Source organism: Arachis ipaensis, chromosome B2, assembly GCF_059453495.1.
Source record: "Arachis ipaensis isolate K30076 ecotype BB chromosome B2, ASM5945349v1, whole genome shotgun sequence".
Taxonomy (NCBI): Eukaryota; Viridiplantae; Streptophyta; class Magnoliopsida; order Fabales; family Fabaceae; genus Arachis; species Arachis ipaensis.
Window position 1 is genome coordinate 2,518,366 of NC_142437.1, and position 15,710 is coordinate 2,534,075.

The 15,710-nt window shown below is 38.0% G+C and overlaps 1 protein-coding gene and 2 pseudogenes across 3 annotated transcripts in view; 1 reads left to right on the plus strand and 2 right to left on the minus strand.

Annotated features, from left to right (window-relative positions):
• The window catches only part of LOC107621876 (putative UDP-rhamnose:rhamnosyltransferase 1 pseudogene), a 28,489-nt pseudogene that overhangs the window by 1,040 nt on the left and 11,739 nt on the right, over positions 1-15,710 (minus strand). The window lies entirely within an intron of this gene.
• Positions 45-15,359, minus strand: LOC107626561 (putative disease resistance RPP13-like protein 1; annotated as a pseudogene). The gene is made up of 4 exons (XR_002356532.2): positions 11,591-15,359; positions 11,187-11,253; positions 9,692-10,639; positions 45-394 (listed from the first exon to the last, which is right to left on the minus strand). The product of XR_002356532.2 is annotated as a putative disease resistance RPP13-like protein 1 (transcript).
• LOC107626560 (transposon Tf1-107 polyprotein) lies at positions 762-8,301 on the plus strand. The gene is given in 4 exon segments (XM_088504531.1): positions 762-1,020; positions 1,206-1,282; positions 2,009-8,037; positions 8,223-8,301. A coding segment is annotated over 1 exon segment (4,923 nt). The 5' UTR covers positions 762-1,020; positions 1,206-1,282; positions 2,009-2,699; the 3' UTR covers positions 7,623-8,037; positions 8,223-8,301.

Here is a 15,710-nt window from a genome sequence, read left to right on the forward strand (position 1 = left end):
TATAAAGAAACTAAAGTGATTGATGGTTATAATACTACAAGTTATAAAAGGAAAAATTTTTCCATACACATAATACACTGACTTTCCATAAAAATAACCCTGTATATTTGTAGCTATCCTCTTCAATTCAGTCCAAAAAGATCAAATATTCTATGACAATGCTTTTTCTTGAATCATTTGAATCTTTGCAGGTTAATATATGTACAAACTGCACATACCAAGATAAAGATCAATGAGTGAAGCTGATAGGAATGAAATTGCTCCTGATGGCATCACCAGAACTTCACCTTCTAATGACTATTTCAGGTACAGGATTGTCATCTTTAAATGTGGAAAGCATATTCTTGAATCCTGTCCGCATTAGCTGCATACCTTCATCACCTTGTGAATCTGTCTGATAATGCATCAAAATCCAAAAAGGAAAAAATAATTATTATTACAGAACCATTTCTCTTAATATTAGAAATAGTTTATTATAGGCATCTAATACTATTCATTTTATGTAATGATTCAAACTGTGGTTTAAAAAAAAACGACTACATAACAATAACTTGATCCTTCTATCTTGAAAGCTTATATAGCTCATGCATGCTGATTCCTTTTATTATTCCTATATGAATCTTGCAGCACAACAACTGTTATAACCGAGGAAAAAAAAAAAAAAAGTGGAAGCACGTGGGGGGCACATGCCCCCACTTAAATTTTCTTTTTCCCTTCCCCCTCTCCTTCGGTACCCCCCGTCCCCTCCTTCCTTCTTTCATTTTCTTTCTATTTCTTCCCAACAACTTAAAACCCTCCCTTCCTCTTCCCTTCTCATTCAACTCTTCCATCTTCTCATCTCTTCTTGCAATTTCACACTATTATCAAACTCATCTTCATCATCTTACCTTCCTTTCTTTTTCTACTCTATCTCTATTTATTCAAAATCTCATTTTCTCAAAACCCCAAATCATGGAATGTCAACTTAATGAGTGAAAGAAGCATTCAACTTTGAGTTCCAATTGTTATTGAGGCTTCAAGGTAACTCTTTGACTTAATAATTAGCCATATCCCTAATTTTTGTCATCTCTATATTTATGGATATATATAAATCCGAATTAAGGTTATTAGGGGTTAGAAAATTTGGGGCTTTTGTCAAGGTGAGTAAGATTATGTTAATTGACAATATTAGTAGCTCACAAATATCATTATTATCATATTTCTAGAGTTGCAGAATTATTGGACATCATTTGGTAGCTCGTTGACGCACTCAGAGTTGCTTCCGGTTCTTTGGAATCAAGTTGTGAGTGGATATTATATCTATAATTGTTTTTAAATATATTATTATCAATATCTATGTTGAATCATTAATTTTGGAGTTTAAAAATATTTTATTATTGTGATTTCTGAATTTTTGAAAATAAATATTGATTTGTGAAACTTACAATTTTATAAAAATACACACGAGACGATATTTATATATTTTGTAAAGCATACATGTTTTCTTATTTAACTTTATTAAATTTTAATTAAATTTTAGTATGCAATCCTATATATATTGATTTGCTATGGAATTTAGTAGTATGTTATAAGCACTAGAGATTTTTATAAGTGATTTGGTTTGGATTGGTTTGGGAGACTCTGACTAGAAAACCGTAGTTAACGGCGGTTATAACGTTAACCTAGATGCATCTGGCTCAGACCTCAGCTAGCAGGGGCGTTGCTAGCCTAACGTGTAGGCCACACGTTGGATCTGTTATACCGTACGGGCACACTAGAGGAAAGGGCTACCCTTAGAGGTGGAGCCGCCCTAGGTGTGTAATATTTGATTTGATTTGACTTCTGCAATGAGAACTCCAATTTCAGTTCATCCGCTTAACTATTTATCTAATGTTTGTATAATTAATTAATATGAATTTCTCATATCTGAAAAGAAATATAATTTTCAAGGTAAACTCTGTATTGTCTCGTGTGGGTTATAGATGTAATGTTTGCAAAACTCACCCTATTATATTCTCATGTTTTTCAGATACAGGAGTCATTCCAGGTTCCATTCCACCTGCCCCTCAGTAGATCTTAGTCATTTTGGTGAGCCCTTCTTCTTTCCAAGGGCTAAGTAATTATGTAATGGAACCTTTGCTCAAAATCTAGTTATGTCAATGCTCCATATGTCACAGGTAGGGTCCTCGTGTGGGTTATGTTATTTTGAATCTTGAACTGTTTAGGTAGTGATTATGATTTGGTTATGTAAGACTTATGGTTTTAACTATATACTCTAGTTATCAACTTGATATATATATATGATGCGTATTTTGGATATATTTGGTTGTGGATATAATTTGGAGTATGTTGTTGTTGTTGTCTTGGAAATGGAGGTTTATTATTAATACAGGGAGTTAATATTTATGTTGGTAAGGTCCTAGAAACAGAGGAGATTCTGTCCGTTTTTCTGAAAATTTGGTCGTTTGGCTTGCTGAGGGACTTGTCCCTTGAGCGCCAGTCATGGCTTGGTTTGGGTCATGATAAAGTGGTATCAGAGCCTTAGGTTTTCCTGTGAAATATGGAGCAAGTGTCCTTTAGTAAGATCACAATTGTGCAAATGGAAGCCGGCCCATTTTCACAAAGTGTGATGTTACTAGAGGCCTATAGGAAGTTGTCCTCAATCTTTTGGTCTCATAATTCTTTCTGTCTGTCCTATTGTCTTCGAACTCCATATACATATGTCGTTGGTGATTCAATCGCTCTACTTACTCGATAGGTGGAAGATGCCACCTAAGAAAAGACGTGGTGGAACTGTTGGTGCTCCTGATACTGCTGAATCCAATAGGGCAGTTTCTCCGCCACTTGGAGCGCTTCGACAAAGGCCAAGGAGCCAAAGGATAGCTGATAGGCGCGAAGGAGAGATACCCCGTGAGAGAGTTCAAGAGAACCCTGCAGTAAGAGAGGCTCAACCAAACTTAGCAGCTGAATTGAGGGGAATGAATCAAACTCTTAATGCGGTGTTACAGGTTCTAACAAATCAAAATAGGGGTGAAGCGAGACTTCCTAATGCGCCAAATCCTCAGCCTCATAGGGTTCATCAATTGTTTGGGGATCAAGAGCCGTCAATTGAAAAGTATTTGAAGTTGAATTCGTCCACTTTCAATGGAGATTCATTGGATGAAGATCCACAACAATATCTAGAGGATGCAAAGAAAGCTATTCGAGCTCTCAAGTGCACCAAAGAATGGGCTGTTGAGTTAGTATCCTACAACTTGCGTGGTTCAGCAAGATATTGGTATGAGTCTCTTCTTGAGAGTAAAGAAGCAGCTGGACTTCCTCCTCTTTCTTGGGAAGAGTTCACTGAAGAGTTTCTTGCTCGATTTTATCCAGCTAACAAGCAAGCAGAAGATGCAATTGCCTTTGAAAGATTAAGGCAAGAGAATATGACAGTGATTGAGTATGCTAAGGAGTTTACTAGACTTTCTAAGAGTGCTCCGTACTTGGTGAATTCAGAAGAGATGAAAGTTCGTCGTTTCGTTCATGGATTGGCAGAACCTATGTTCACTACTCTTATGCCTGAAGTCGGACGCATGTCTTTTAAGGATGTCCTAAACTCTGCCTATGGAATTGAAGCTGGGATAGCAGAGAGAAATGCTTTTAAGGATGTTGGTAAGAAGCCCAAGATGAAGGGACAATTTTCTGGTGGATCTAGTTTAGGAGGATTTCAGTCTCATCATGGTCAAACTAATCAGCAAGGTTATTCGGGGTATCGAGCTCATCCTCAAACATCTTTTGGTGGGGTTGCTTCTTCTGGATCTGCTCCCATGAGTGTTTTGAATCCCAGACCTTTTGTTAAGAGCACCTCTCAATCTAGTGCACAGGGTTCAAATCAGACAAGGCCAGCTCAGCCCTATTGTCTTTAGTGTGGAAGTTACCATTCCGGTATATGTTTCAAGGCTACTGGTGCATGTTTTGGTTGTGGTCAATCTGGTCATCTTAGGAGGGATTGTCCAAATTCTAGAGGAGGCTTTGCTCCAGGTATTGCACGTCCTACAACACCAATGCCATCATCTTCAGCTATGTCTATTGGAAATTCTTCTGGTCCTAGTGGCAGAGGAGCAGGTGGCAGGGGTCAGACCTATAACAGAGGAGGGAGCCAAAGAGGAAGAGGTCAGGCACGTGTGCATGCCTTAACACGTCAAGATGCTCAAGCTTCTCATGCTGTGGTGGCAGGTACTTTACAAGTTTGTTCTTTAGATGCTCGAGTGTTATTTGATACGGGTTCTCATTATTCATATGTATCTCCACATCTTGCATCTCGTTTCGATAAACAACCTGAACTGTTATCCCACCCATTTCATGTTGGCACTCCGCTTGGAGTCTCCACGATGGTTCGAGTCGTATTTCGGTCTTGTGTTGTTAGAATTAATACCGTTGAAACCTTAGCTGATTTAATCCTTTTAGAACCAATGGAAGATATTGATGTCATCTTAGGCATGGATTAGTTAGCAGCTTGTCATGCTGATGTGGGCTGTTACTCCAAAACTGTGAAGTTTGACATACCGGGTATCTCACCTTTTGTTTTTAAGGGTGATGACTGTCCCACTTTAGCTAGCATCATCTCATCTATGAGTGCTATGCAATTGATGGATAAGGGAAACCAAGGATTTCTGTCAGTTGTTAGAGATGTTGATGCCAAAGTGCCTAGTCTTGATCAGGTTCCTATTGTTAGAGAATTCCCTGACGTGTTCCCTGATGAGCTACCGGGGATGCCGCCTGACCGTGAAGTTGAGTTTTCCATAGAATTGGCTTCGGGAGTCCAACATGTGTCCATTCCTCCCTATCGTATGGCTCCAACTGAGTTACGAGAATTAAAAGTTCAATTGGAAGATATGCTAGAGAAAGGATTCATTCGTCCTAGCACTTCTCCGTGGGGAGCTCCTGTTCTATTTGTAAAGAAGAAGGATGGAACGATGCGACTATGTGTGGATTATCGTCAGCTTAATAAGATAACTGTTCGCAACAAGTATCCATTGCCCAGGATTGATGATTTGTTTGATCAACTTCAAGGAGCTACCTGTTTCTCAAAAATCGACCTGCGTTCAGGGTACCATCAATTGAAGATAAAAGAGGAAGACATTCCAAAAACTGCTTTTTGTACTCGCTATGGGCACTATGAGTTCTTAGTAATGTCCTTTGGTCTGACAAATGCGCCTGCAGCTTTCATGGACTTAATGAATCGAGTCTTCAAACCTTTCTTAGATCGCTTTGTTATCGTCTTCATCGATGATATCTTGGTGTATTCGAAAAGTGCTACGGAGCATGAGTATCATTTGAGGATTGTGTTACAAACCTTAAGGGATCACAAGCTCTATGCTAAGTTTTCTAAATGTGAGTTTTGGCTTGATCAAGTGACATTCTTGGGGCATGTGGTATCAAAAGATGGAGTCATGGTGGATCCAAAGAAGGTTGAAGCCGTTCAGAAGTGGCCAAGGCCTACTACAGTGACAGAAATTCGTAGCTTTCTAGGGTTGGCCGGCTACTATCGGCGATTCATCAAGGACTTCTCGAGAATTTCGGCACCATTAACCAAGTTAACTCAGAAGAATGTGAAGTTTCAATGGTCAGAAGCTTGTGAGGAAAGTTTCCAGACACTTAAGGCTCATCTAACCTCAGCACCAGTTCTTGTTTTACCTTTTGGGTCTGGGGGATTCTCAGTCTTTTGCGATGCATCTCGGATAGGACTTGGTTGTGTATTAATGCAGCATGGCCGCGTTATTGCCTATGCCTCGCGACAACTCAAGAAGCATGAGCAGAATTATCCAACTCATGACCTGGAAATGGCAGCGGTCGTCTTTGCTTTAAAGATTTGGAGACACTACCTTTATGGTGAGACCTGTGAAATCTATACGGATCACAAGAGTTTGAAGTATATATTTCAACAGAAGGATTTAAATTTGAGGCAACGGAGATGGATGGAGTTGCTAAAAGATTACGATTGTACCATTTTGTATCATCCTGGAAAGGCCAATGTTGTAGCAGATGCCCTCAGTAGAAAATCTATGGGTAGCTTGGCCCATATCACTCTTGGAAGGAGACCAATTGTTGAAGAAGTCCATCAATTAGAGGCCGGTGGAATTCAATTTGACCTTGGAGAATCAGGAGTTTTCTTAGCACATGTTCGAGCTTAATCTTCCCTAATAGAACAGATCAAGGTTGCACAAGGTGATGATCCGAAACTAAGAAAACTTATGGAAGATGTTCGCAATGGGAGGAACTCAGACTTTTCTCTTGATCAAGATGTATTGCGTTGCGGTCAACGCTTATGTGTGCTAGATAACCCCGACTTGAAGAAAGCTATTTTGGAGGAGGCTCACAATTCTAAGTACACAGTTCATCCGGGTTCTAATAAGATGTATCAAGATTTGAAACAATTATTTTGGTGGGAAGGCATGAAGAAAGACATAGGAGTTTTTGTTTCTCATTGCTTAACTTGCCAACAGGTGAAAGCCGAACATCAAAGACCTGCTGGGTTATTGCAACAGATTGAGATACCTGAATGGAAGTGGGATAGGATTACGATGGATTTTGTAACAGGTTTACCTCGTAGTTTTAAAGGTTTTGATTCAATTTGGGTAATTGTGGATAGAATGACGAAGTCAGCTCACTTTCTTCCGGTGAAAACAACTTTCAGTGCAGCTCGGTATGCTCAACTTTATGTTGATGAGATAGTTAAGCTACATGGAATTCCAGTGCCCATTATTTCAGATCGTGGGCCCCAGTTCACCTCTCATTTTTGGAAATCTTTTCAAAAAGCATTAGGAACTCGTCTAGATCTTAGCACAGCTTTTCACCCTAAAACCGATGGGCAATCAGAGAGGACGATCCAGATATTGGAAGACATGTTAAGGTGTTGTGTTCTAGATTTTGGTGGGAATTGGGACAGCTATCTACCTTTGATCGAGTTCTCTTATAATAATAGTTATCAAGCCAGCATTCAAATGGCACCATTTGAGGCTCTTTATGGGAGAAGATGCATGTCACCTATTGGGTGGTTTGAGATTGGTGAGGTTAAGCTTTTGGGGCCAAATTTGGTACAAGATGCGATTGAGAAGGTTCACTTAATAAGAGAATGCTTATTAGCAGCTCAGAGTAGACAGAAGACTTATGTTGATAACAGAAGGCGTAACTTAGAGTTTTCAGTGGGTGATCAGGTATTTTTGAGAGTGTCGCCTATGAAGGGAGTGATGAGGTTTGGGAAAAGAGGCAAGCTTAGTCCTCGATACATTGGTCCATTTGAGATACTGGACAGAATAGGTGCAGTTGCTTACCGCTTGGCATTGCCGCCTGAGTTGTCTATGATTCATCCAGTCTTTCATGTATCAATGTTGCGCAAATACCTTCCCGACCCATCTCATGTGCTTGCACCACAAGCCATAGAGCTAAACGAAGATTTATCATTTGAAGAGGAACCGGTGGCTATAATAGATCGCCAAGTAAAGAAACTACGTTCTAAAGAGATAGCATCTGTGAAAGTTGTTTGGAAGAATCATTCGGTAGAAGAAGCAACTTGGGAAGTGGAGGACGCTATGCGCGACAAATATCCGTATTTGTTTGAGTCTAAAGGTAACTATCACACTTATCATAGTTTATGGGTTTGAAATTCGGGGACCGAATTTCTTAAGGGGGAGAGAATGTTATAACCGAGGAAAAAAAAAAAAAGTGGAAGCACGTGGGGGCACATGCCCCCACTTAAATTTTCTTTTTCCCTTCCCCCTCTCCTTCGGTACCCCCCGTCCCCTCCTTCCTTCTTTCATTTTCTTTCTATTTCTTCCCAACAACTTAAAACCCTCCCTTCCTCTTTCCTTCTCATTCAACTCTTCCATCTTCTCATCTCTTCTTGCAATTTCACACTATTATCAAACTCATCTTCATCATCTTACCTTCCTTTCTTTTTCTACTCTATCTCTATTTATTCAAAATCTCATTTTCTCAAAACCCCAAATCATGGAATGTCAACTTAATGAGTGAAAGAAGCATTCAACTTTGAGTTCCAATTGTTATTGAGGCTTCAAGGTAACTCTTTGACTCAATAATTAGCCATATCCCTAATTTTTGTCATCTCTATATTTATGGATATATATAAATCCGAATTAGGGTTATTAGGGGTTAGAAAATTTGGGGCTTTTGTCAAGGTGAGTAAGATTATGTTAATTGACAATATTAGTAGCTCACAAATATCATTATTGTCATATTTCTAGAGTTGCAGAATTATTGGACATCATTTGGTAGCTCGTTGACGCACTCAGAGTTGCTTCCGGTTCTTTGGAATCAAGTTATGAGTGGATATTATATCTATAATTGTTTTTAAATATATTATTATCAATATCTATGTTGAATCATTAATTTTGGAGTTTGAAAATATTTTATTATTGTGATTTCTGAATTTTTGAAAATAAATATTGATTTGTGAAACTTACAATTTTATAAAAATACACACGAGACGATATTTATATATTTTGTAAAGCATACATGTTTTCTTATTTGACTTTATTAAATTTTAATTAAATTTTAGTATGCAATCCTATATATATTGATTTGCTATGGAATTTAGTAGTATGTTATAAGCACTAGAGATTTTTATAAGTGATTTGGTTTGGATTGGTTTGGGAGACTCTGACTAGAAAACCGTAGTTAACGGCGGTTATGACGTTAACCTAGATGCATCTGGCTCAGACCTCAGCTAGCAGGGGCGTTGCTAGCCTAACGTGTAGGCCACACGTTGGATCTGTTATACCGTACGGGCACACTAGAGGAAAGGGCTACCCTTAGAGGTGGAGCCGCCCTAGGTGTGTAATATTTGATTTGATTTGACTTCTGGAATGAGAACTCCCATTTTAGTTCATCCGCTTAACTATTTATCTAATGTTTGTATAATTAATTAATATGAATTTCTCATATCTGAAAAGAAATATAATTTTCAAGGTAAACTCTGTATTGTCTCGTGTGGGTTATAGATGTAATGTTTGCAAAACTCACCCTATTATATTCTCATGTTTTTCAGATACAGGAGTCATTCCAGGTTCCATTCCACCTTCCCCTCAGTAGATCTTAGTCATTTTGGTGAGCCCTTCTTCTTTCCAAGGGCTAAGTAATTATGTAATGGAACCTTTGCTCAAAATCTAGATTATGTCAATGCTCCATATGTCACAGGCAGGGTCCTCGTGTGGGTTATGTTATTTTGAATCTTGAACTGTTTAGGTAGTGATTATGATTTGGTTATGTAAGACTTATGGTTTTAACTATATACTCTAGTTATCAACTTGATATATATATATATATATATATATATATATATATATGATGCGTATTTTGGATATATTTGGTTGTGGATATAATTTGGAGTATGTTGTTGTTGTTGTCTTGGAAATGGAGGTTTATTATTAATACAGGGAGTTAATATTTATGTTGGTAAGGTCCTAGAAACAGAGGAGATTCTGTCCGTTTTTCTGAAAATTTAGTCGTTTGGCTTGCTGAGGGACTTGTCTCTTGAGCGCCAGTCATGGCTTGGTTCGGGTCATGACAACAACTGACTCTGATCATAAAGAATTGACAAAGACAGGAACACCATTTTATAACTCTTTTCTTTCCCCAAATTAAGCTATTATTTTGTTTTTTCTCTGTGCAAAACAGCAAAAATAAAATTATAGAGAGGAATAGAGAAACATACCAACAAATTCAGAAGCTTTTCACTAAGAAGTGCCACTCCAACTTTGTCCATCATGTCTTCCTTTTCTATCTTGTTCATTCTAGTGTAGATACTAACATGAAGCCAAACTCAGTAAACACAGCTTCTGGTAACTAATTTTCAAACTCAGTACTTCAAAAGTCATCTAAACGCATGAATCTAATTGGATGACCATGTAAATCAAACTCTTTGTTTAATACAGCTAAACAAATTCTTAAATGTTGGATACACAAAAAAGATATTCACTGTCTTTCAATTTTTGTTTCATGTTAATTCTTATCTTCTTTGTAAAGGTGATTTTACTGAAAAATATGAAGGTTAATAAGTATTACAGATAGCAATGAGCCAATGACTTTGTCAAAGAAACAAAAGATATTTCTTGAACTACAACTGCAAGCTGAGAGCTTCCCTAATAAATGGAAGAAAAGAATGCAAATTTCCAGGCGGCATAGTTCAACTAGTTAACAATGAAAGCTGTTGCACCTTTGATTAGAAGTTAATTAAATTAACTGTTTCATGCTTGGTAAGATGTAGATTATCATAGCTTTAACATATAAGTAACACTACTGTAGCCTAGGTTCAATAATGATGTTAATCATCATCATGCCTTTGAATTATAAATTTAACAAAAAAAAAAAAAAAGGCTACAATTCAAGTTAGTTCAAACATGACTACTATTGATAACCAAACAACCATCTATGGTTCCTATCTTTGAAGCAAAGCACTGAATTGAATAATCCAAGCAACTCCACATGTAGTGTGGATACACATCAGTCATTAATTTAAACTAGTGTAGATACCAATTAAAATGAAAGCTGAAATCACTAAATCAGAAAACACTACTGCTTCCCAACACATTAATCCAGTTCACATCTCCATATATATAGATATACATGTGCAATGAAATCTCTAACATCAGTGAACTTTTACCTGCAAAAGATGGCAAAAACAGAAGGGAAAAAATTGTTAAATTATTTTGAAGCTTCAGTTTCCATTTCAGGCAAGACAATAAGCTATATTTTCTTTTAGCCTATCACTGAAGTTGCAAACCGTTTCATGTTCTTTTATATTGTAAAAAGAAATTAAAAGAAGATTAAAGAATAGAAGAAAAGGAAACAAGGAAAACCATATTAAAGAATGTCCCTACTGTTTGGCGAAAGTTTTAATTTTACCTTGAATATTTTCAAAGGATTTCAACTTATCTCTTTGCTAAAATTATGAATGATCGACAGTAAATAGCATCTAAACAGAAAGTGAAATCTATAGATTTGAAAGACAGAAAAAGAATAAAATTGAAGTTACTATATGGCAATACCAATAAGTTTATCATAAATATCAAATAGTGGCAAAGGCAGAAACACAATTTTACCCTTCAGTGCATATAACTAAATCAAGCTTTCATAACATTTTTTCTTTTTCCCAACAGAACAGGAAAAGTAAATTCTCGAATGGAATGGAGTGGTGTAAATTTACCAACCTGAAGCTAAAATATTGTATAAGATGAAATCTCCACCATTGGGCACTTTTACTTCATTACCATCTAACTGCAGAAGATGGATAAAAACAGTAAATTTCATTTATCGATAATGTAAAGAAATTCTCAAATGTCGGATACACAATATATATATATACACATACATACATTCCCTGCCTTTGAATTTATAAGAATGACTCTTTTTTGAGAATAACAGAGGATATTTCTTTTGAGTACAACTAGAAAGTGAGAGGTTTCCCAATGAGTGAAAAAAAATGCAAATTTATATCAGTCCAACTAGTTAATAATGTCTAAAGAAAGAAGGAGGTGTTTTCTTTTGAGGAAAAGGAATTTTATGCACGTATAATTGTATTGTGGTGGCATAAGAACCGAAGTTAGATAATTACCTTCTCAGAAATCTCTATTCAGAATACTTGTTTGAAATTGACTTGAATGGTGGGAATGTGGGAAATTTTGGGCCAGATTAGTTGATGCTTGTTCTTGCAGTGTTTTCCCAGCAAACCACAATGATCAATTTGAAGTAGCAAGAGAGAGGGAGGCAGCTTTTCTCCTTCCATATTCTCCAGCTTTTGACACCAATAAATGTGTAGTTGTTGAAGGGAGGTGAGGCGGAGAAGCTCGTTGCACTCCAATGTCTCCAGATTATAGAACCCTATTATCTGGAGAGTGGTAAGGGAGGGAAGGTGAGGCAGCGAACCCACCTCTGGGTATGACTTTATGTTGTCGCAGTAATAACCATAAAATTTGAGATAGGTGAGGGCGTGCAAGTTGGACATCCAGGATAGATCCCTCATTTGTTGCTCACCAATTTGCACATGAAGCTCTTTCAAGTTAGGCGGCAAACCACCCTCTGGCAACCTGCAAATGTTTGGGCAACCATATATCTGGAGAGAGTGTAAACTTGGGAGTAGACTCTTCATGTCACGTGGTAATGCCTCCAACTCTGAGCAGAAGCTGAAGTGAAGATGAGTCAAGTTGGGTGCAGCCAGTCCTTCTCCTGCTAATGACACTAATTTGGAGCACTCAATGATGGTCACTTCTTTAAGAGCAGCGTGTGGTGCCTCTGACATTGACACTGATTCCAGATTCCTACACCCTTTTATCTTGAGATTCTTGAGATTGGGAAAGACATCCAACGACAAGGAGGTCAGTGAATCACAGCTCTCTTCTATTTGTAGCTCTACCAAATCATACTTGTGCTGCTGTAGCTGCAGGAATTCTAGTTTTCTACACCTCAAGATGTGTGTTTCTTGGAAGCAACTTCGATGGTTGATGCTGATCATTGCCTTCAATGCAGACTCCATCACAGATTCACTTCCCCTAATTGATAAAGTATCCCCATCAACATACATGGTCTCGGTGTGCGGTCTTATATAGTGGTCGCCTATAAGTACTTTGTGAACTTTGGAAACATCCGACAAAGAAGAAACGATTCTGAAGAATACCTGATTAAGCGTCTCTTCCTTCAACATTCCACAATTTCTTATTTTAAGCTTCCTAAGTTGAGGAAAAGCTTTTGAGTCAGGTAAGTGCCACTCCTCCCAACATGCCATATCCCTAAATTTCAAACTCTCCAGTGAGGGAAATGGTGCAATATGCGAAGAATGATGATCTCCTTCATTCTTGTAAAACTCCTCCCCAATACTCCTCAGCTGATCGAAACCTTCAATGCGCAGGGACTTAAGAGATGGCAGCTGTCCAAGTGAAGGCAGCATGCAGCAATTCTTACAAGACTTTAGAGATACACGTGTCATGTTTTCGTAGGAACAGTTCCCCAACCAATCTGGAAATATTGTACCCTTGTATCCCTCGATTTTCAACTCTTTCATCCCACTCTGCGGTTTCAAGTTATCGAGAATGTCTCTTTCTTTCTGTGTGCTTGAAACCATATCATCACCTGAACACCATTTCAAGGATAATTCATCAATGTGCTTCTTAGCCACTATCTTTGCCCTCTTTGCTTCATTCACATCAACAATATTCTCCAACTTCTTAATCTCAACGGATCCATGAAGATTTACCAGCCCTCCTAACTCCTGGATTCCATTGTCTTCGTGCTTGCCAACAACAAAGTAACTTAAAACAAGCAATTGATTCAATTTGCTCATTTTTCCGGGCATTTCTTCCAAAGAAGTTCCTCTAATATCAAGATGCCGCAAACCCACAAGATTATGCAAACCACTAGGCAGCGTAGTTAGCTGATAACAATAATACAATTTCAGTGTTTGCAAATTAGACAAGCTACACAAAGACTCTGGCAATGTCTTAATATCAGTCCAAGAGAGGTCCAAGTAGCGCAGATGGATCAATTCTCCTATTGAATTAGGCACCACATCAAGTTCATCAAAGGATAAAACTCTCAAGTATTTAAACTTTGATGCTACGCTTTCCATGCTAAATAAATCGTTGACATACAAGGATGTCCTCAAAGATTCCAATGTAGCAATGGAATTCAAATTTTTTGAGACTGCACGATTCAATTTTCCAAATGACAAATGACGAGTCAGACTCCCCAACTCCTCTTTGTCACCAAGTTCTTCTAATCTACAGTAGAAATCTCCAGCAAGGAATATTGCCAAGTCATGTAAGAGATCATGCATCACAAAACAGTCATCATTATCTTGATGCTCTTTAAAAAATAATCTAGAAGCTAAATCGTCAAAATATTTGCTACCAACTTCTTCTAAAGTCTCTCTTCTATTTGATACCCGTAATAGATCTTCTGCCATCCACAACAAGATTAATTCATCTTTCTCAAATTTATAATCTTTGGGAAACAATGAACAATAAACAAAACAACGTTTCAAATATGGAGGTAGATGAAAGTAGCTTATTAATAATGCTGGGATTATCTTACTGTCATTCGTAGAAAACTCCCAAATATCACTCTTTAATATTTCCCCCCACTCCTCAGCGTCATGGTTTCTGCACAAGCAACCAAGTGTTTCTGCTGCTAGTGGCAGACCATCACACTTCTTAGCTATCTTTTTGCCTATTTCTTCCAGTGCCGGGCTCCCATTTGATTCTGGAAAAGATGCACTGGATGCAAACACCGACCAACATTGATCTTCTGACAACGTGTTGAGGATGAGAGGTTGATAATTTGTTTGAGCAACTAAACCAACATTTTCCTTGCGAGTAGTTAGAAGAATAATACTTCCCTTAGCCCCGTATTGAAAAGGCGTTATAAAATTTCTCCATTGATGTTGATCATTACTCCAAACATCATCAAGAACAATAAAGAACTTCTTATTCAACAATTCTTCTTTCAAAGCATGTTGAAGTGAATTGAAATCGTCGAGACTACAAGTACCTCCAAGGATCCCCTTCATGACATTCCTTGTAATCTCAACAATATCAAAATTTTCTGAAACACAAACCCATGCCTTCAGATCAAATCCCTTCATGAACTCCTCTTCATTGTTGTACAGCCATTGGGCTAAAGTTGTTTTACCAACCCCACCAATGCCAACAATAGAGATCACAGAGAGGTGATGCTCATTGTTGTCATTCAGCATCTGGACTAAGGCCTTCTGATCATCCTCCCTGCCATACACATTCCCTCTTGCAAGAGAAGTGGATGGAACTCTCCATGAGGAGCTACCAGTGGGAATCTTTTCAAGGCCAAGGCTTTCTTTGCATCTCTCAAGATCTTCAATAGTTCTGACCACTTCTTCTATCTCGTTGACCATCTGCCTTTCTTCAAAATTGAGGAAGCTAGGCAAGAAAGTTGGTACCTGCTTCTGAGTTGAAGCTTTGATGCAGAAACGGTCCAGCAAGTCATCAGCCTTGTAGACAGCATCTCTCAGATCATCCAGCCACTTCCTCACCAATTGGTTACCAAACTGCTTCTGCTCAGCGTCAGCAACCAGAGCTTCAGCAGCCAAGAGAGCAGTCTTCAGCCTTCTCACCAACTCAGGACCAAGCTTCTTCCCCACCACCAAGTTGTAAGTCTCAGCTGAAATGAACCTCTCCAGGAGAACAGTGATGAAACCAGACAGAAAAGCTTCACCCACTTTGTTCATGGTGATCTCAAGGAAAAGTAAGAGTATTCTGCAGATTAGAATGAGAGTAACAATGCTCACAAGTTTGTAACTGAACTCAGGAATTTGAGTCTCAAAAGTGTAAAGTAAGACTGAGAGCGAATGTGTTCATCACTCATGACATCACGTGGTATCAGTCTTCGAAGTAATTATAAAAAATTCGGTATAAGTGGATTGCTTAGCTGGCTTTGCACTAACTCCATTTGTTAATTCTTGTTTAAAAGAAAAGAGATGTAACACATTGTTTAATAGCAAGGTATTAGTGGTCTTTGTGGAAATTATATAAAACTAAAGAGCATGTAACTGCACATCAATATTCAACATTTTCATAATGACATCGTTATCTTTGAATCTTATATTTCCTTTGAAAAAAAAACAAAAGAAAAGTGGTATTTGTCATCACAAAAACCAAACACAGTTAGCAACAAGACGTGATAACTTAGAAAATTCATAGCAGGGGAGA